General features: G+C 36.7%; 1 protein-coding gene across 1 annotated transcript in view; it reads left to right on the plus strand.

The window, feature by feature from the left end:
* Positions 1-656: 656 nt before the first annotated feature.
* LOC110102817 overlaps positions 657-22368 on the plus strand; it is a 40887-nt gene continuing 19175 nt past the window's right edge. Inside the window, exons 1-4 of the mRNA XM_020831296.2 lie at positions 657-757; positions 882-1010; positions 1719-1834; positions 13266-13347. Of these exons, the coding sequence (XP_020686955.1) occupies positions 692-757; positions 882-1010; positions 1719-1834; positions 13266-13347 (393 nt within the window). The 5' untranslated portion in view covers positions 657-691. The remainder of the gene's footprint in view (positions 758-881; positions 1011-1718; positions 1835-13265; positions 13348-22368) is intronic.

Here is a 22368-nt window from a genome sequence, read left to right on the forward strand (position 1 = left end):
CTATCGAACCGCGAAAGAAGCAGAGGGCTTGCGAGTCGACTCGAGCTCGTTAGAATTGGACGAGTCAAGCTCGTGCTCGCCTTTTGAGCTCGGCTCAAGCTCGAGTTTGAGCCGACAGTTTGCTGACATGTTTGTTCATTTGCTCAGATGGTGAGTGATAAACTGGTAAAATGACCTCGATTGAGCGAAATTATTTTCTTCATAGTAATTTTACAACCATCTTTATATAACGTTGCAGTCGTCTCAAACAAAACTTATGAATTTGTTTGTGATAACTTTCTTAGCGTATTTTTTTAACAACGACCATAATTGTTTATTTGGCCACTATTTTTCTACAATTTTAAACTTTTTTTTGGTACTAATATTATGCTTTCCATAATCAATATAAAAAGTTACTTTTGTTAAAACAATTTTATAAAGCATTAAAAAAAGCTGTTTCAAAAGAATCCTAAGATTTTTGTTTGTAATAATTTTCTTGATGTTTTCTAAAAGCTTTTGAGTGCTAGAAAGGTTTGAAATTTTGTACTCAAAACTACTTAAAGCACTAAAAAAGTTACCCCAAATAATTTTGAATTTTTGTTTATCTATTTTTAATAATTTATTTATTTATTATATTTTTAGAAAGTTGTCCCTTTATATATCAAGTTTATAATCCGACGAGCAGCGGGGAGAGAGAGAGAGAGAACGAGCGATGCTTCGGCTTTTTATCTCGAGGGCGGCCGGAAGCCAGAGGCCGCTCTGCTCTCGCAATCAACTGGTAACTCTATTCTACGATAGATGTCTTTGAACTTTCATCTTAGATAGATTTGATGAAATACATCAGAAACCTATTTGTTTTTTGAGAAAACCGTTCACTCCGTTGTTTTGCTTGATGGAGGCAGCGAGGGATACACGAGAGAAACAAGAAGGCAATGGGATTAGTGGCCAAGGGTTGGAGTGCACTCCAAGAAGTCGACAGAGTTATTGACCACGCCGACCTCAACGATCCACGTCTTATCCCTCTACTTAGGGTGAGGATTATGTTGTTTTTGCAGATGCTCATTGAGATATATTTAGGCCAAGTGATGGAATTGAAGAGAGAATTTTATGTTTTCCCTGATAATTTATTAGGTTTGGCAGTCTGATTTTATATGATGTGAAGATTGTTTTTTTTAGATTTTAGTTCACGTTGATTGCTCTGCTGCTATTTTCTTTTAAGCGAGAAACACATTAAAAATGTCATTTGTAAGCATAATTTATTTGGATATGATAGATAGCTGGATTGCTTATGACTCTGAGTTTACAGGCCTATGTGTAAGGAGCTCTATTTTGCAAAGAATTTAAATATTCTCCTTCTTGATTTTCTTCTGCAAAATCTTGCAGCTTTCATCTCATTAATAACCTGCCTGGAACTGAAAATTCTGGAAAACATTTTTGCTTGGCTGTTGGAATTATGAATTTACCTCTGTAAACACCTGCTTCCAATTTTTTTTTGTAGGAGCTGATGCTTTGGACTATAATTAGAAAAGGTTCTTATTGCTGAAGTAAATTTCACTCTATCTAATATATTTTATGAAAGCTTGACCTCAGTACTTAATTGATTTATAGGTTGTTGAGATAGAAATTTGTCCAGGCATGAATTCCCCAAAAGGGAAGAAAAATCTATGGCTTCTAAAATTGGCGAAGAACCTTTTTTCTTATACTGAAGCAAAGCATTGTAAACTTCCTTTTGCTAACAGGCTGCGAAGGATAACTTTGAATTGGCTTTGGAAGTTGACAATATGAATACCCATGCAAGGTACTGGTTGAGCAGGATGCACTTCAAATATCATGTTCCTGGAGCCTGCAAGCTCATGTGAGTAAGAAGCTGTACTTCGCCTTACTTTATTGGTAAAGACTAAAACCTATCAAAATAACAAGAAATTTCTTCTATAGTTTGTTGTTTTTTTATCTCCCAAGTTGGATGTTGCCAGATATATATTATAGTTTAGAAGTATATTATAGTTTTGAACCACCAAACATTGTTTTATTTTTTACATAGCTTTAAAAAAAAAAAGGAATGCTGGAACTACATATTGTTTTTTAATACCCTGATTTAATCTCAAAGATTCCTGAGGCATACCAAATATTTTTATTATTTGAAAGTGCTTGAAGATTGTTAAACGTTTGACTACAAAGGCAACTTGAGCACTTCCTCTTATTTTTAACAAACATCACTATTTTTTTTATATGTTTGGATTTTTCTTTTTTGTGTATTTTGTGTGTCTTAGAGTTGTAGAATGGTTCATTGTGATTCACTATAGAGAGTAGGTTTTGGTCTCCATTTTTGCTTCATCTTCTTCTAGGTTTTCTCGGCTGTGAATGCCTGAATACGAGGACTAACTGTTACATCCTAAGGTTCACCATGCAAGAAATATGCATTCTCTAGAAGCGTCGAAGCGGAAAATAGATTTTTAATGTGGAAGGAGATCAATTAAGTATTGAGGTCTGTAAGAATTAGCTTTTGTCTCCGTGAGGCCTGTAATAATTAGCTTTTTATTCTTCTTTTCCATGAGCACTTCTTAATGACGTTGAGGATCTTGTACACCTTGCAGGAGAGGGTCTCACGTTTCTTTCTATATGGCTTTAGGGTTTTTAATATTGGCTTTGCCTAACATGACTCTTTCAATTTTGACATTTGGTTGTTGTTTCATACTACATTACATTTTCAAAGTTATGTTCAATGGGGATGGTCGCCATTGACTTTAGGGTTTGCAACTTGGTTGATTGGTTGGGTTGTAGTTGTGGAGCTTTCGATCTAGTATTGTTATTCCGGACTTATCTCCATGATCGCTTTTTAACAAATGAAGAAGACTCCACATCATGCCTTCCTCGTGTGAAGGTGTGGTTGAAAGAGTGGAAGGATTGATTAGTCTCAAGTAACTCTTTTGGCCTAATTACCATTTTTGTAGCGAGGATAGTTATATTTTTCTATCTTTGAAACATTTAAGTCCTTTTGTTAGAAACTTTAGTAGTAGTGACAATAATATTAGCCTCTGTGGTCTGGCACCTTGGCTAATTTGGGATGATCAAATTCAGCCTTCTTTTGTAAGTTGGTAGGGGAATGCAGTAGGAAAACACTTTTATGGTATTTGCAAGCAATCACCATTATGTGATGGGCGCAAAGAATGTAGTAGGTTGAATGAACCAAAATGGATGGTGGCTCCAACTGCTCTTGTATTCACTTTGGCATTTAGGAAGTAGATAGAAGATACACCCTCAAGTTGAATAATGAGCTTTGGAAATCCATTGTGCATAAATGAATGGGGGTCCGTAATTGAATTTTGAGAAATCAGCCCACAGTCTTAAAATGTAGAATGATAAAGCAGAAATATTATATTTGTATAAAAAAAGGACTCCAACCAACAAATATAAAGCTATGGAATTGACTCTTGAAAGAAGTGAGGCTGTATTTGATGCTTCACTAGTAAGGGCACATAAATTTTAGAAAAAAATATGTTACAACATGCTGATTAACTGAGGGAATTTTAAGAATTTGCCTAGGATTGAGTCAAATTTAATTTATTTTTTCCTTGTAGCAATGCCAATGAAAATTTGTTTTCTTAGGTGAGTTGTTACTATGTAGAATCTGTAATATGACCTAATTTGATTGAAGGTTCCTTGTTAATTACCATTAGTTGTGTCGTTAAATGGAACTTTGTCTATCTGATGGAAAATTTTGCTGTAGGGACTAATTTTAGGCTGACCTTGGCTAATAGAGGACTTAATGTCCTATTGAATGCATCTTATGGTTTATAATTCATAAACAATCATTAGGGAACATTTCGGGCTTAAGCTATAATTGTAGTATAATGGCATCATCACAATTAGTTTAACAACATGATTAGGGGGCACATGCTACATCTTTATTTGTGTGAGATTTTTAAGTGTGATTATATGGGTACCTTTGATGTTATATTAATTTGGTTATGATTTTATTTTGTTATGCCCATCATTAGGACATCATTGAGAAAATAGTCAATAGTTTATTTTTCTTGGAATTTAGGGAAAATTTTTATGATAGAAAGCCCTCTTGTTATAATTGGTGATATCCGTGCCCATCATGAGGGAGTGTTGCTAAAAGTGTATTTCCTTTGTGTTTAGGAGAATGATATTCCATGTAAACCCATTTGATTATGTTATCAAATAAGTGATTTCATCATTTGGTAGCACGTGACATAATTTGTGTGATTCATCTTGTGGAGGATAGATTTTATTGGGAATTCCTCGGGTTATGATTTGCAATAATTATGTCCATCATAAGGGATGAGGCATCTAGAACCATGCATATGATATACATAGGCTTATGATTTTTTATCTTTTACTACACAAGGTAGTTGTGTCATTGGCATGCTATTTGATGCAAAAATACAATTGCATTTGGCTCAAAGGTGAGACTTATAACCTGATATTTTAACTTCACTTTTAATGTGAAGATAATTGTGTCAGATAATCTTATTATAATACCCAAATTTTTTTAATAAAAAGTAAGTATACAATGTTACTCTATTTTCTGCCACATACGGAAAATTTCAAATTTATTATCATTAAATCCCATTTTAAATTTCGAACATTTTGATATATAAAAGTGTATCTAAAAGCCTAATAAACTATTGTCATTAAAAGGTATTAATTAAATGTTATTGTAGCTTTTATTGCATATTACTGTAGCTAAATCAGCCATTTAAATATTAATTTTAAATAATTAATGCATTCTGCTGTAGCCTCTCCACTTAGCCAAGTATGCATGCGGCTGATTGGAATCATTCGGCTGAAGTGGTATTGGAATTTTAGTGGAAAAAGCGTTAGGATTTTATATTATATTATATATATATATATATATTAGGTAATTAGCCAAGCCTTACCATTTCATCCTTTTCACAGTCGCTTGTTGATGCATGACTAAATTTTTTTAAATGGATGCGTTAAGAGTATTGCACGATTCCTTGATTAGAGCAATAAAGATGAAACTTTTAGCAAATTAAAACGATAAATTAAAACAAGAGAAGGGTGCTTACGCTTAGGCCAAGCCACATGCTAAGCACTTGGAAAATCAAATAACTTAGAAATTCAATAACATGCTTAAGTAAGTAGGCTTCAACAACATCCCTAATCTAACAATAAGATTAGAAGCAAATAAAGTGCACTGAATCCTACGTTTACTAAGCTTTGGCAACGTCGAAACAAAATCCTATGTTTACTAAGCTTAGGCATAAGTGGAATTCGGCTCCTTATGATTCGTCATCACCTACAAGATTATGTAATTAGGAAGGTAATTGAAAAGGGGGAGAAGTTCACCTTTGTCACGCTCCGGAAACAAGTAGTTGAGGTGTTGAGGAAGTCCGTCGTAGCTTCCCTTGAAGGTACAATGGAGAGAAAGAGGTTTCTTTAATGTTGAAGTGTTGCACTCGCTTGTTAGTACTTCTTCTTGAAGGCGCCTATTGAAAGAGATGAACTTTGCTTGAATACTCCCAAAGGGAAAAGAGGAAGAAGTGGCCGGCCATGGACGGGAGAGGGTTGTGGAAATTAGGTTCAGGTTTTGGGAGGTTTAGGTGGAGGGAAATTACAATTCAAACACCTCCCAAGTATCCTCTTGATTGAGAATAATCAAAGGGAGAGAAGAGAGAGGGGGCGGCGGCAGGAATGATGGGAGGATGTTAATTGATTTCCAATTGGAGAAGTTCTCTAATGGAAATAAATTAAATTGTTGGGGCTATGGAGGAATTCGGCCAAAGGGAGGTGGGGAAATTGGAATTATTTCCAAAGAGAGGAATTTGGGGTTTAGGAAATAATTTCCTAATTCCACCCTATAGGGGCCGGCGGCAATCAAGGCTTGGAGAGGATTGATGGGATAGATTTGTGGCTTCTTAATTTGGGTATTGGAATTAAGAAAGGTTTTAATTAAATCCTACTTGAATTTCAAATTTAAATTGAACTTAATTTAAGAACTTTCCTAAAATAGATTCTTAATTAGGAAAGAAATTTACAAATTCAAATTTCTTTGAAATTTGAAAATTAAATCTTCCCAAATTAAGAGTAGATACTTATGGAAAGGATTCAAGGTGTGACTTGAATTTCGGAGGGAGGATGAGAGAAGAGGGGTCGGCGGTTTGATGGGTTTGAAGGGGATTTCGGTGGGGGTGATGGGGATGAAGTTGGTCGGTGGTTTGGATAGTGGGAGGGGTTTATGTGGTGGTGGTGGTGAGAAGTTGAGTGGCTGGTGGCAAAGGCTTGGGAGAACCTTGGCCGGCGGCTAGGGGATGGAAGGAGTTAATGAGAAAACAAAAAGATAAGGTACCACGAACCCGGCCTTCTCCAAGGTTGGTGGGTGATCCGATCTCCCTTTCCTAGGGATTTCTCTCTCAAACGCTCATACGATCTCACAAAGAAATCAAAGGGAAAGAAAATTTATCATTCATTCATTAACTTTAGAAGAATAACATGAGGGCTATAAATAGCATCGTACAAAAGGATTCAATGATAAAAGACGACCTTGCCCTTAGGGCTTACATACGACTTCCTTTAAGCAAGGGGTAAAACGGTAATAATAAATACAACATAAATAATAAATAACATAATGTAACAAATATATGAAATAACTCAAAATACATCGACGCGATCGTGGCCGTTGATCGACAGCCACACCTCTAATAAGCGATCCATGCTCTGATGTCCCCAGCACTTGTTCTCTAGCATTTGAAGCTGCTGTGTGCGACCCGTGAAGTAGGAGGCAGAGATAGGGCTGCAGGTTGCTGTTTGCTGGGGAGAAAATTCTGAAATCAGTAAGGTAAATTAAGGGAAGTAAAATAAGGGAAAATAAAGGGAGAAATGAATAGGAAGTGAGGAACCTTGGGGTTGAATGCAGAGAAGTACAGTTGAGGTAAAATGTTAGAATTTTATTTTTTCGAGCTGATTTTTATTAGGATCCTTGTATAAATGTTACAATATATGCTTTACAATATATTCTTTAGGTGATATATAAGTGGAAAAGAGGCAGGAATATTTCAGGTGAACAAATTCATAATGAGGTGAGATATACAATCTGTAGTATAGGAAATGAGAACATATATATGCTTAATGTAAATGTAATAAGAATTCTATTACATTTAGCATATTGTATATTTTAGCATGTTGTATATTACTAGTAAAAAAGTGATATTAAATTGTGATGCTTCAGAAAGATATTACAGTTGAACGATATGAACATATGCACATTTATGAAAAATAAATGAAATGAAATAAATTATAGATGGGGGATAGACTCGCACAAGTGAATGCGAAGACCTGACAAGGTAAGTCGTATAGAAGGTACTTACGTTCTCCCAATTCTAAAAGTTGAAATTTGGATCTTTCCTTGATTGAGAGAGATGCTCTATAATTTTAAAAGTTGGGAATACGAATTCAATCTTGAATTAGAGAGTTATAAGTGTGTAAAAATCTATATTCATCATATGACTTGCTAAAATATTGAACAATAATCAGAACAAGAAATATGAAAAGTTAAATATATATTGATGTTTTGTACATGCCCCCAGATTGGTTTCAATTAACTTCAAATATGTTTTTTGTACTATATTTATGTATTTCATTGAGCTCTACCTCATTAGTAGTGATTGTATTGCAAGAAAGGAGGAGCCAGTGTGGCATTAGGCATGATAGTTGACTGCCTCTTTTGTGTACATGCGTTTTGGGTGTGCATAGAAGTCAATGTAGAAATTGTACAAATACTTTGGGTCTATAAATATTATTAAAAGTTTAGTCAAGTCCTGTATTTTACTTGAGGTATTTACTAGATGTGTTTAAATATGTTTCTAGTTATGAAATATTGATTCTAGTCTTAAGTTTTGTAAAACTTAAAGTTTTGGAAGAGTTTGTATTGACCATTTCTTACTCATTTGATTTTGAAAGACGTATTGCAGGATATGTGTTAATAAGAAATGTCTCTAGATTCTCCTTCTCTGTCACATTCTTGGTTGATTGTAAGGGTGGTCAAAATGGATGTGACACTTATCGACTCTACTTGCTTTCTTGCTTGTGGAGGATCGGACCCAAACAAATGTATGCATGTATAACACTTGAATTTGATTACTTTAATATTAGGTTGTAACATTGGGGGTTGCGACTTACATCTTGAAGATGTAAGGAAGGCCCATAATTTGGGATGTAGGACCTTGCTTTAGGGTAAGGTGATCCAATTGCATGTTTTATTATAATTTTACTTGATGTTAATCTTGATAGTAGCCCATTTGACTCTGCTCATTAGTGTGCATAGGAATATGCTTAAAGATTCAATGTCATATTTTCTTGATATTTATCCTTTTTTATAAATGCCGATAATCTTTGGAGGGCTATTCATATTTTTTATTTCTTTTGAGATAGAATAGGAATCATGCCATGACGGGTGTATGAAGGTTCAAGAAAATTCATAAGATCTTTATCTGATTCGTCATCATTCTCTCTATCATCTACTTTAAGTGCGTAGTGTTGAATTTCTAACTTTAAATATTAAATTTAACATCTAAATTTGATGCTACTATAGGCCGGGTATTTGGTACCTACTTAACAAATTGTTTTAATCAAAAGTGCTCTCTTGTTATCATGAGGTATAATTAATCATAGGGGCTTACGCCTGTGGGAAATTAGAACTAAGATCTTAAAGTCCTCACATATGATGACAAAATTTATGGGTAGTGTCTTATCTAAATTTAATGGGCCTTCCAAAAATTTACACTGAACCCTTATCTTGTTAAAACTCTCTAGTTGATAAGCACGGAGAACTTGGGGTGCAAATTTTCGGAGTCCATAGTCACATTATTCATTTTTGACCCAAAGAAAAGAAGAGCAAGATTCAACACAATTTGAGTTTTGAAGATCACTTAGATCAGCCAAAGCCAATTTTTGCTTGATAATACATGTAGCTATATATCATGAATATTTCAATGATCTAAGTTCTCTAAAAAAATCAATCAAAGGGAGTAATAATGTGTTCAGTAAATAAAGAGATGAGAAGCAATTATCTTGACTTCTTTATGTATGCAAATATGAATATCAAGCATGAAATTTTTTAAACATGATAAATTTAGGATGTCCAAGTATCAAAACTTGATGTTTCCTCTTAGAAATAGTGGAAGAATGGTCAAATCAAAGGGGTATGCAGTGCTTTGAGCTAATCATCTTGGTTTCAGTCTTGTATTTGATGGATTAGAGTTATGTTGGCTTGAGTTGGCAATCAATTGACTTGATTTTGTATTTTTTGAGTATATTGACTATATTTTGAGACTATTCCTTGGAATATAGTAGATTCATTTAGGGGCTGTTTGATTTGTTGAAAAAGGAATGGAAAATATTTCAAATGGAGGAGATTTGGGTGTTTAGTTTGATGGAAAAGGAATGCAGTGTAAAATTTTAGTGAATTCTTTTTGTACTCCCTAATTCATTTTTATATATTATAAACTTGCCCGGTTTTGTCCGAATTCCTTTTTCATTGCAAACTAATTGCATTGTCATTGTCATCGACTACTACCGGCTGTCGCTGTCATCACCAACTGCCAATAGCAGCTGCTGCCCACCATCACGGTTCTCCCGTCGCTTGTCGTCACCGCCACCGCCTATTGCCGGCATCATTATTGCCACTTGCCGCTGCCATTGCCGACAACCACTATAACTTGACTTTACATTGCATTCATTTTACTTTAAGCAAAAAAAAAAAAAATCCTACATTCTTTTCTCACTCATCCAAATAACTTAAAATATTTCAAATACATTATATTACTTTTACATTGCATTCTTTTGTACTCTTCTTTCCTTTTTTTTAGCAAGTGAAGAAGTTTGCGATTGAGTTGGTGGGATTTTGTTTGAGAACGACTCCATCTATGTGGTTGCATGCATCTATTACTCTTAGATGAATTCTAAGCATTTGATGTTAGCCGTTAGTTTCCCTCTTACCTCTCTTTATAGGACAAGGGAATCTAAAGGGGTAGTTACCTTTGAGCCTTGTGTGAGGAGCAGCTGAAGGTTTCCTTCTTCTGTTGGGAGTGAAACAAGGTGACGATCATGCATGAAAGGCAAGGAAATTGATAACCATAGCTCTTTGTGATTACATTAAGGTGGAAGTTTTTGACCATTATTGCAATATTATTTCTTGTATGATGAATGTGGTTTTTGAGTTAACTTTCCTTGAGATGTTAATTTAATATGCTTGTTTGCATGTAATAATGTGAACATGTAACTAAATGACTAGAAAAAAAATGAATGCTAAGAATAAGGTACCAACCAATTGACGTCCTTGAGCCGAATACAACTCTCAAGAGATAGTGATTGGCACTATGAGTGTGAAACTCATTTGACGGGAGGATTCATGGGTCATGGTTTGACACAAGGTTCTTTTTGTGTTTGACTCATTAAGAAAATAAACTTGAAATAAATATTCAATATAAGCTCACTTAAGGAATAAATTGAACATGAGCTGTTTGCGAATGATGAGCTTTTTTGACAGCCCTACCCACCACGATTTGAGTGTGTCAGGCATTTATGTTTTAGCGCTCAGAGCGGGACATTAGGAGGGCAATAATGTGTATTTCGCACTCAGCTTCATTTCATTATTTGAATAATCTCTTAACATTGCATAGTAGTAATGTATATGTGAAGGTTCTTCCGGTATCATGGTTTGAAAACCATTGTCAGAGCATGCAACGCACGTTACGGTACACATTTATTTTTGAATAATTGTTCATTACGCCTTGAATTAGTTTGATTTAGGGCACTTGTAAAGCAGTGCTACTTTATTTTAAAGAAGGCACTGTTGTTGTTATTTTAAGTTTATAACTACTAATGCATATAAAAAAAGTCATGATATGAAAATGGATTTCAAATTATTAAAAAATAATCTACCTATAGTTATAATTTTGCACTGCCTGCCTTCTGTTGCACCCATTAATAATAGGCTAATCGTCTGGTGCTGCTTGCTAGAACATAAAGCAACAGTGCATCACCCTTGCCTTTACTTTTTGAAGAAAAACAGAACATGTGAATATGAGTTTTGATGTGCATCAATTTTCAGGAATTAGAATTGCTAGAACCTTCACAATGTATTATGATATTTTAACCAGTTAAAATCTCAGCCGTCCCTTGACACTTGATCCCCCAGCCAGGATGGGAATCCGTAGGAGGCTCATCTGGATCACACCAATCTCCTATATTTTGGTGGCTGATTTAGGAAGGATTATATTAAAGCAATTATGCATGATTATGTAGTTATTTATTTCTTTATTAAGACATCTTGTATAGATCTATAAATAAGGATAGTTTTATGTAATAAAATTAAGCATTTTTCCTCTCCAATTCTCTAAATTTAACATAACCAATGGTGGATTATGATTCATGCTACTGCCAAATGGTGAACTGTGGTTGTGATGAGGACATCAATAGGAGATTCTGGTGCGAGGAGACATCAGAGATCTACGGCTACACTCGCATCTTTTTATTTCTGATTGATGTATTGTAATTTTATTATTATTAGTGTCCTTTTCCATTTTTACCTTCACTTGAGGGACTAGATGCATGTAATCCCAAGGGGTAGTTTTGGTCTTTTATTTTGTTCTTGTATGAGGGCCTATTTATAGCCTTATTTTCCCTCTTATGAAGGATGATGAATGATAATTAAGAAAATTTCTGCACGTGTGTCTTTGGAGAGTTGTGAAAGTTCTATGAGAGAGCTTTGGTGGAGTCCCTTGGTGAAGGGCAAGTGGATCACCCACCAACCACAGAAGAAGTCCGGGTTCGTGGTTCTATTAATTTTCTTTTAGTTTTCTCCTACTGCAAACATGCCGCCATCCCCCACCCCCTCTTTTCCCTTGACTCCACTAATTCCTCTTGCATTCAAAACTTCCTCTTTTAGCACTCTTATTTTGGGTAACAAATTTGAATTCAAACTTCAAATTAATTTGGGTTTGAATTTGTCCTAAACGAGGATTCCTATTTTATGAAAGTTTCCAAATAAGTCCTACTTGAATTTTAAATTAGATTGGATTTAATTCAATTCTTCCTAATTTGAAATTCCAAAACAAGTAACCCTTGATCTTTCTCCACAATCCCATCCCTTCCTCTTGAGACCACCGGCCCCCTCTCTCCACCCAGCCCCTCTCTCTTCTATTACCTTAATTTGTTTCCAAAGGCGGACACCTACTTTGGGAAACTCTCAATCCCTATTTCCCTCCCTCCAAAATTAATTTAGGAATTCAAAATTCAAATCCTTCTTCATTCGTCCATCTCCAAAATCTGAACCCTAACTTCCCCATCCATCCTAGCTTAGCCGGCCCTTCTTTCCTCTCACTGCTCCTTGAAAATTGTTTGGGAATCCCCCTCTATGCATGACGGCTTATCAAGGGCAGCAAAGAATCATCTCTTACCATACCCAAAGCATGATTTACCTCATGTATGGCCGACCCTGAGGTCGACAACGGATCATTTACAACGCTCAAGGAGAAATCGACATCTTGCAATCCCATTTCTTTGATCCAGACTGGGAATACGAGGATTCAGTGGAAAGCTACGTCAATCACATACTCTATCATCTCGTCGAGAAGATAATCGAGCGACGACCAACGGAACATTGGCACATCGTTGGTCGATCACTAACTTCCCCTCCTCCGGCTGCTTCTCCGGCGGACAATACCTTACGCGTCACCTGCCTTATGGTGGCATCACTAGGGTTGCTTCTACCTTTTCTCCGCTAAACCCAATTTTAAGAGTTTGAGTGCGGAACTCAAGGTGAATTCTTTAAGTATTAAACCGTGGATTTTGTTAAAGCATATTAGTTTTATTTCTATATTTGTTATCGTTTTAAATTGTTTTGCCTCTAAAGCTTGTAACTTTTACCTAACAATTTGATAACTAAGGATTCATAAATCTATAAGTGTGAAACGTTAGACTTTACATTGGTTAACTTACGCAATTGTTTTATTACTTCCGAGCAATTCCTGTTTCCGTTCTACATCAGGTTGTTTTAGTAATTTTTTGTATTTGATGATGTGAAATTGGATTTCATAATTTATAGGGACTATACTGCATTTTTTTTTTCTAAATCCTTCATGTACAATAGAAATGAAAAATTGCATGCTACTAGTTCGTCAGGGTAAAGTTGAATTTCTTTGCTCATGTTTGTACTGTGGAACTGAATGCCCATATTTTTGTTATCAAATCTTTCTATAATCAGCTTAATTTTTTTCTTCTTTCATAATGATACACAGAGGTGTTGCCCTACTTGTGGAAGCTGCAAATATGGGCGATGCAGATGCACAATATGAGCTTGGTTGTCGCCTCAGGGTTGATGTAAGGTTCTTCATCAATCATAAATCAGGCATTTTGATACAAATATGAAAATATTTAATCACTGGAAACATAAGTCAGGTGTGAAGATATTGTTTTAATTCTGTCTTATCTTTTTTTAGTTTGTTTAATGTGCGCAAAACACACATGCTGACAATCCTATTGAGAACGATGTGTTCTCCTATGTTGTAACTATCTCATTGGATTTAATTTAATTGTAAGCTGTTCCAATTTAACATTCATCGTACATCTTACCTTATTGGCAGCCGTTGGTTGCCTTAATTTATGGTTCTTAAGATTGGTAAATACTTGACTGGGAGCTTTCCTTCTTCACTCAACCTTCTTTCTTTAAATTCTCCACGACTTGCCTTCTGTAGAAATCTTGCATTTGACACTATAGATATCAACCGAACCTTCCAACTTTGTTGAAACTGATTCTAGAATTTGGTGACTTCTTTAGGTTTTAAATATGAGCCTTTTGAATTGAAACTTGTGATTTTAGCAGATTTTGGAGGATTCGGAGAAGTTATTTATTTTGAGTCTTATTAGGTTATAAATAGACCTATGAGGCATGCAAAAAAAAAATAATGAAGGATTAAATAAAATTTATGCTTCCTTGTTGTTGGATGAGAATTATTTGAATGCTTTACAATTCTTCATGACAACTTTTAATGGATGATTTTTGGTGAACTGGTGTATGATATGGATATTCCAATGAGTAATGTACATCATAGCTTTTTCTACTAAACATTTCATTTTGATTTGTGTGTGATTAAGAACTTGTCAAGTTCGATATGTGCCAATTTCTATTTTATGGCATGAATCTTATCCGCTTTATAATTTTATATTTATTTGTAGCTTTGTTATGAAATTTCAAATTTTGATAACTTTTAAATTATCATTTTGAATGAAGTGTTCTTTTTATTTTGCATTATAAAATATTGATCTTTGTTTACATTAAAAGCTGGAAAATTACTAATTGTGATTTTTTTTTTGGCATCTCATTTTAGGTTTTTCTTTAGTGAACCTTAGACCTTGAGATGTACTAATTATTGGGTCAATTAAAACATACATACATGATGCAATTGAACTAGGAATGGGTAAGTTATGATTCAAGAGGAGCACCCTATAAGCTTTATGAGGATCAAAATTATATTCCTATATTTGATTGTAGGCATAACCTTGAGAAATTTTCAAAATAGTTCAATAATTTAGAATAATTTTTTGAACATTGATTTTGAAAGACTTAATTGTACTAAATCAAAACTAGTGGTCTATCTTTTTGGAAAGGGCTATAAGTGAATTAGTATAGTAGGTGAATAGCTTGAAATTTTTTCATTCATGGCTTTTTTTATATTTGACAGTGAAACTAAATTCCATGGTTTGATCTTAAGCATAAACTTAAAGAGCAATATTGATCTAGGACATATATGAAAATTATGATTTAGATAAAGACTTTGCACGCCTATTGAGTAAGAGCTAATTAATTAAAGCTTTGTGATGATTCAAACAATGAAATAAAACCAAAGAGTGGTAAACACAAGCTTAGGCCAAGTTACTTGCAAAAAGTGAAAACAACATAATAATTAATTACTCATGACGTTACATATGAGATGGGTTTCAACAAGAAATTCCTAATCTAACAATAAGGGTAGTGTTATGAGAGATCTTTCCTACACTTCCTACTAAACACTAAGCTTTTAGCGGAGCTTGACAAGATTTTGCATGAATTTTCTTATCATTCATTCATTCATTGACCCTCCAAGAAGAAGAGGGAGGCTTTAAATAACCAAATACATGAAGGGAAATAACAAAGACACTATTTCCCCTAGGGCATACATAAGACAAAACCCTCAAGTGAGGGTTGAAAGGGAAAAAGAATAATAACAAATCAAATACATAAAATAGATCAAAGTAAATAGGCACGATCGTAGCCGTAGATCTCTGATGTCCTCATCATTCTCCCCAGGTGGGAGAAAACTCGACTCCGTCGAGGGGTGTCTTGAGAACTCTAGTGCATCTGGGTAGATCTGCTGTAACTCCTCGCGCTCTGACCATGTATCCTCTGACTCTGGTTTACCTCTCCACCTAATCAAATATCTTCTTCGATCACCCTCTTTTGTTGAAATAATATCATCACTTAAAATCATGCCAATCTTCTCCGCTATAGGTATTTTAGAAATATGTGGGAGTGGAGGTAAGCTTGGGTTCTCATAAGGTGGGGTCACACAAGGCTCAAATTGAAGTGGATTTGACGGGATACACTCCAGATCCTCATAAGCAACCAGATTAATGTCGAATTCTTTAGGCAGATCCACCTCGTAAGCATTGCCGTTGATTCACTTGATTATTTTGAATGACCCCACACTTTTGGCATGTAACTTTTTAACTGATCCTTCTGGGAACCGTTCCGGACGAATCCACAGCATCACTGAGTCACCAACTTCTAAGGTTTTAAATCTTTATTTAAAATCAACAAGATGCTTATAATTAATGTTGCTCTACTCCATTTTGTGTGCAAGTTCCTTATGTAAGTCATGTAGATGCAATACAAATGTGGATGCAAGGGACTCGGTGTGCATGAAGATTGACATGGATTGTGGGCTCACACAAAGTTTTAAATGGAGAGAAAATTTGGAAGAAAACAAACACACAAACATACTGACTCACAAGCACACATAGATAGGAAATATGATGGATCAATCACAAAATGAGAGGACATAAGATGTTGATGTTTAAGGGAATTGGTGGAGCAATGAAGACATCCTTAGCAAAAAGGGTATCTACATAGGGAGTTTCAGCTAGGGTCATAGATAGTCTCCTAGGGGCAGTAGGGTAATCTAGCAAAATTATCCAGCTAGGAGAGAGATGGTCATTAACAGGGAAGGACAAGAATATGGTGGACATAATGGAGGAATCAGTTACATGATAAGACGATGGGTCCTGACTCACAATCATAATGGGATAGCCCAAGGAGTCACCAGCAGGTATGAGACTCAAAAGATGGGGTAAAGTGTCCAGAACAGATGTGGGCACAATAGTTAGAGAGGTGACATGAAAGTATGGGCTACTACTCTCTCTAACATTAAGGTCGGTACGAGGATTGATGAAATAAGTCCGATCAAGATAAACACACTCTTTCAAATGTAAATCTAAATGAGCAACTCCTAAAGTAGACTCCAATAAAATAAGAAGATACTCATTTTCCAAGTTATGCTCAAAATAATTCAGATTCATATTACTATCTTCCGAATTCAATTTCAATATGCTCAAGGTCAGAACAGTTTCTTTTGGATATATATATATATATATATATAGATAAAGAAGAATTTGGCAATCTTGGGCTCATTGGATTCGTCTCGTCGAGCCGCTCGATTCGACTATAAGCATGTCATGTTTGGAAGCCGTTTGGTAACCAAAATTATGGTTTGAACCTTCCAAATGTGCTTCGAGTGCTTGATTTGGACTCATTTGGGCTTGGATTGAGTCGAATTTGGTGTCGTTGAGTTTGTATTTCCGAGACGCTCAATTTGACTATAAGTTCGCTGAAATCGGAGTTTAGGTGATCCCCGATTTAATTTTTGAAGATTTTGCCTCGAGATTTGAAAACAAATCTATGACACATGAATGAGGAAGATTTCTAATCAGCATGCATACTTTTTTAAGATTTAATTAAGAAAGAGGGCAGGGATGGTATTGCTAAACTTTTCTTCATACCATATCATGAGGATTTCCCAACCTAATTATTATTTAAGTGCTAAATGAGCAATTTTCATTTGTCTACATTCTACAGATTTATGGCGACTCCGCTGGATAAAGGAAAACCAATGGATAAAGGCAAGGATAAACTGAAAAAAATCTGCTAAGTACCTCACCTCGGTTGTGATACTGAATAGGATGATAATATCTCTGCAACTTTCAAACCCCTAATTATAGGGAAAATAAAGAGTGAACTATCTGTCATCCCTTTTGATTATAAAGCTAGTCATGCAAATAAGGTGCGGTGTTCGAGCAAATCAAGTATAGAGGAAGAAGAAGAATTTCTTTATCAGGCCAAAGGTACTACAGAATTTGTAGAGGAAGGGGACCTAGGACCTAGTTCTATATCTAAGAAATTGAAAAATATGTCAATTTTGATGATAAGCGTATCTGAAGAGCAGATATCCACAAATATCATCAAAATAGTACCTATGCCAGCGGCACATTCCAAAACATTGACTACTGTGATGAATACAAACATAGGAATGCTAAAGACATTCTATGTCCCTCAAAAAGGTCTCAATGAACGTGGATCCCTTTTCTACGAATCAAGGGTGATACCACATCTTGCTGCTCATGAAATAAAAAATGAAGATGAGTGAAACTATGAAGATATGTGGATAATTATTCCTCAATATCCTCCACCCATCATGAGAAAGCTCATGAAGAAAAATGTCTTCTTCGTGCAAACAAACAAACGAGCTCGTTATTTCAGAGAACTCTGGCACAATGAGCATGCACAAAGACCTCTTGGTCATGGTTTGTCTACAACATGGGGGCTTGGATATGCTCGACATTCATGTCTCACACGAGCAGCATCCTACCATCATCTTGAGTACCCCCAACGTCCGCGTCTAACATACGCAACCTCCTACAGCATAACAGAAAAAGAGGGACAAAATCAAGCTGAAGATCTAATAGTAGATCTGAAAGAAGCTCCAAAAGAATTCAAAGAAGGTGGTCAGGCTACTGTGGATGAACTCAAGGAGATAAATTTGGGTACAGAAGATGAGCCAAAGCCAACCTTTATTAGTGCAAATCTTCTGCACGATAAAGTAAAGGAGCTAAAAATGCTTATTGCTGAGTATAAAGATTGTTTCGCGTGGAACTACACTGAAATGCCTTGTTTATCACTAGAGGTGGTAGTGCATAAACTCTCCATCAATGCTAAAGTTCAACCTATCAAACAGGCACCCAGACGAATGCAACTTGAGATTGAAGAGCAAGTTATCGCTGAAACTAAAATGCTCATCGAAGCTGGCTTTATCCAGGAAGAAAAATATGCTGATTGGATTGCCAACATCGTCCCAATAAAGAAGAAAAATGGTCAAATTCGTATATGCATTGACTATCGCGACCTGAACAAGGCGTATCCAAAGGATGATTTTTCACTCCCCAATGCAGAACTTATGGTTGATAACACATCGAACCACGATATGTTCTCATTTATGGATGGATCGTCGGGTTATAATCAGATTAACATGGACCCAGACGATGAAAAACATACTTCCTTTCGAACTCCTATAGGCATATATTGTTACAAGGTAATGCCATTTGGATTGAAGAATGCCGGCGCCACCTATCAAAGGATGATGACTCGCATCTTTGATGATCTTATTCATAAGCATGTAGAATGTTATGTTGATGATTTAGTTGTAAAAAGTAAAAATTAACATGAGCATGTAAATGATCTCAAAATTGTGTTCGAAAGGATTCGTAAATTTAATTTGAAAATGAATCCTCTTTAATGCGCTTTTGGTGTGTCATCCGAAAAATTCCTTGTATTTATCGTACGCCATAGAGGGATCTAAATTGATCCTGATAAAATTCAAGTAATAGTGGAAATGCCAGATCAAAAACTCTAAGACAACTTCGTTCATTACAAGGAAGATTGTCATATATTCGTAGATTTATATCTAATCTTTCGGGTAGATGCCAACCCTTATCACGATTGATGAAGAAAAATACTCCTTTCGTGTGGGACAATGCTTGTCAAGAGGCATTTAATAGTATAAAGCAATATCTATTGAATCCTCCAATCCTTGCTGCTTCTATTCCGGGTAAACCCCTGATTTTGTATACAGCCGCTTTGGAGGAATCACTCGGAGCATTGCTAGCACAAGATAATATTGATGGCTGTGGGCTCCGAAAATTCGGCCCCGGCCTCCCCGCCGCGCGATTTCTTTTATTTTTATTCGGCGAGGGGAGTTTTAACGGATTAGGTTCCGGGGTAAATTTTGAAAGGCATATGGGTTTGTAGATATGATAATACCCAGAGATTTCGCCCTCATTTTTTGCGAGGACTTTATGATCTGAGTTCTGGTTTCCTATAGGCGCAAGCCCCTATAGTTAATTACCCCTCCCGATCACGAGAGAGAACTTTCGATTAAGGCTAGTCGTCGATCAGATACGTAGGATATACACGTTATCTGGCATATAGTAGCAGCAATAGGTCTGGATTTGAAAACTGGATTTGGATTTGAGAATTTGGAGAGTTTGGGTTTTTGGATTTGGAATTTGGTTCGGAAGATTTGATATTTAAATAGAAATTGCACCATCCTACACTTAAAGCGGATGGTGGGGGAATGGATGATAGGCCCGATCAAGATCCCATGGTTCCGTCGTCCCGGGCCATCATGGTCCCTGGTTTACTTAGTCAGAGGAGGTAGTCGACCCAACCTGACAGAAGGATCCTTGTCGGCAGCCATGGGTTGCTTCGTCCAAGGGGACCTTGTAGACCGGGGGTGAATGTTTGTCTAAGGGGACAAATTTGAATCCACCTTAGCTTACAGAGGGCTTTGTGCCCTGTCGATCATATCCTATTGATTCATATCTCAAGGATTTGATGCCAATAAGGAGCGTATTGGCTCTGGCCATAACCGCTATCTGTGGTGTCATTTGGCGGCATAACCACTCGGTTCAGAGGGCCCCGGGTCGTCATAACCGTTTATCCTGCGGTGCCATTTGGCGGCGAAACCGCCGGTTAGAGGACACGTACCACGTCCTTATTGGCAGGAGATTGGTTTGAGAATGGATCCTAGTGATATTTTCGACTAGGCATTTGGCTCTTTGTGAGCTGAAGTAAATTTTGATTTGTCCGCCTCAGCAAACTATTGCGGATGGTGGATGGATTTTGCTTTAAGCATTGATGGTTTGATTTCAGTTTAAATATTTTTTGGATTTTGAATTTTGTGGAGCTTTGGATCTTGGATTTTTGTAGGATTTGGGTGGAATTTGGATTTCTTGGGTGGAATTTGGATTTCGATGGGCATTTGGATATTTGGGAGTCATTTGAAAATATTTGGGAACCCCTCCAGTTGAGATAGACATTCAACACGGCCATCATCGGTGTGTTCGGTTCATTCATTGACTAAACCTTGTCGACCCTATCAGCTTGTCGATAGGGGATCGAGTTTCGAAGGCTTTTTTCCCTTGTAAGTGAATTCTCTTGATTAAAGGCTTTGAAGGCCTGATATGAATGTATGAAAACAAATATACTAGTCCTCTCAACTGTATATTTATTTGTTGGTTCGAACCTTGTCGACTTCTATTGACCCGTATAGAAGGATCGGGTTTGAACTAGAATTCACTTATTGACCCGCGCAGCATTCCTAGACGTCACGTGTGTACCAATAACACGCTCGCTAGGGCCCTTGCTGGTTGAAATTGCACTTTCCCCTTTAGTGTACCTATGTGTATACAATTTATGGTGCACATATATGGGTTCTTTGAAAGTACTTATAGACGCCTTCTGTCCGCTTATATAGAAGTTGCGGATCCGGTGGCATTGAGTTGTAGGTTGTAGACGCCTTCTGTCTGCTTGTATCAGTGTTGCAGATCCGGTGGCGTGGCGTTGTAGGTTGTAGACGCCTTCTATCTGCTTGTATCAGTGTTGCAGATCCGGTGGCGTGGCGTCTTGATGTTGACTTCCCCCCTTTCTCATTCACCTGGGAATTATTCTGGACTTTAGAGTTAATAACCGCTGATCTGGAAAGAATTCCTTTAAGAATCTTCGGTGTATTGGACTTGATATTGACTCCCCCTTTCTCATTCACCGGGGAAAGATTTTCTGGATTTTGGAGTCAAAGACTGCTGATTTGGAAAGAACTCCTTTTAAGCCCTTCGGTGTATTGAACTTGCTATTTCCGGCGTTTGTGGGCATCCAGACTGCTTTTCTTCTAAAGTATGAAATTAAGAAGAAACTTTGGAACACCAGGAAGTTTGGTTCTAATTTGTTCAAACATTTCCTCCCTTCTGCCAGGGGGTGTCCTTTTTCATACATCGGGCTGCCTTTGTACCCGGTGTACTTTTAGATTTTGATCACCGCTGTCGTAGGTGATATCTGTACTTGTGTCCACAGTGATTCGTTGTACTTACGAAGTACACACTGTTGTTATCCATAAGTGGCTTGTATTCGCTGGCGGAGGACCATTATATCTGCTACGACCTCCTGAATGTACTTGCAGCAGACCTATTATTTCCGCATCTTATCCACCCTTTCATCAATCTCGGGTGGGTTTGTTGGGTTGCATTTGTTTGTAGGAAGGCGGATCCTCCATCATTGGATCGACAGGCAAAGTTGCTAGTGTTGGAGAGTGGTTTCGGGTGCATGTAGGAGGGACACCAATGCATCTCATTCTTGCAGGTACGGTGCTCCCGATCTTGTAGAGATTGTTGTAAGAGTCCGAAACATTATTTGCTTGCATGCATTGAGATCTTGTGTGTTGTTCAAGTTGGAGTTCTATCAAATCCACAAGCTCAATATGTGAGCTCAAGTTCTATGTCCCCTGCGGTCCTTTGAGTTCAATTTGATGTTTATTTTCATTTGGATTTGCTCCCAATTTGATTTCAATTTATTTGGATTTTGATCTTTAGAAATCATTTATGTTTTTGTTCATGTCCTCTGTTCATGTTCAATTAAGTTTGGCGGTCCACAAGTCCACAGTTTATGTTCATTTGAATGCAGGCTCTTGTTCTTTTATGTCCAAAACTTGCTCACATATAGGCCAAAATTCTGTTCAAGTCCACAGTGCCTTCAATCTGAATTTAGGCAGCCTCCCGGCGTCTCCCCCGTTTAGGGGAAAAACCAAGAGGCAACCTTCCCCTCGACGCTACGTGAGCGCTTCAGGTAGATGTCAAAAGTGACACCGCGGTCGCGTATTTTATCAAAATCCCCGCCCGCTACGTGAGCGTTTAAGGGTGTGGAGCACGAGTCAGAAAAAGCAGATTTCCCCCCTCTGCACCACGTGGGCGTTCGGGGGTACT

This window comes from Dendrobium catenatum, unplaced genomic scaffold (genome assembly GCF_001605985.2).
Source record: "Dendrobium catenatum unplaced genomic scaffold, ASM160598v2 fragScaff_scaffold_1056, whole genome shotgun sequence".
Lineage (NCBI taxonomy): Eukaryota > Viridiplantae > Streptophyta > Magnoliopsida > Asparagales > Orchidaceae > Dendrobium > Dendrobium catenatum.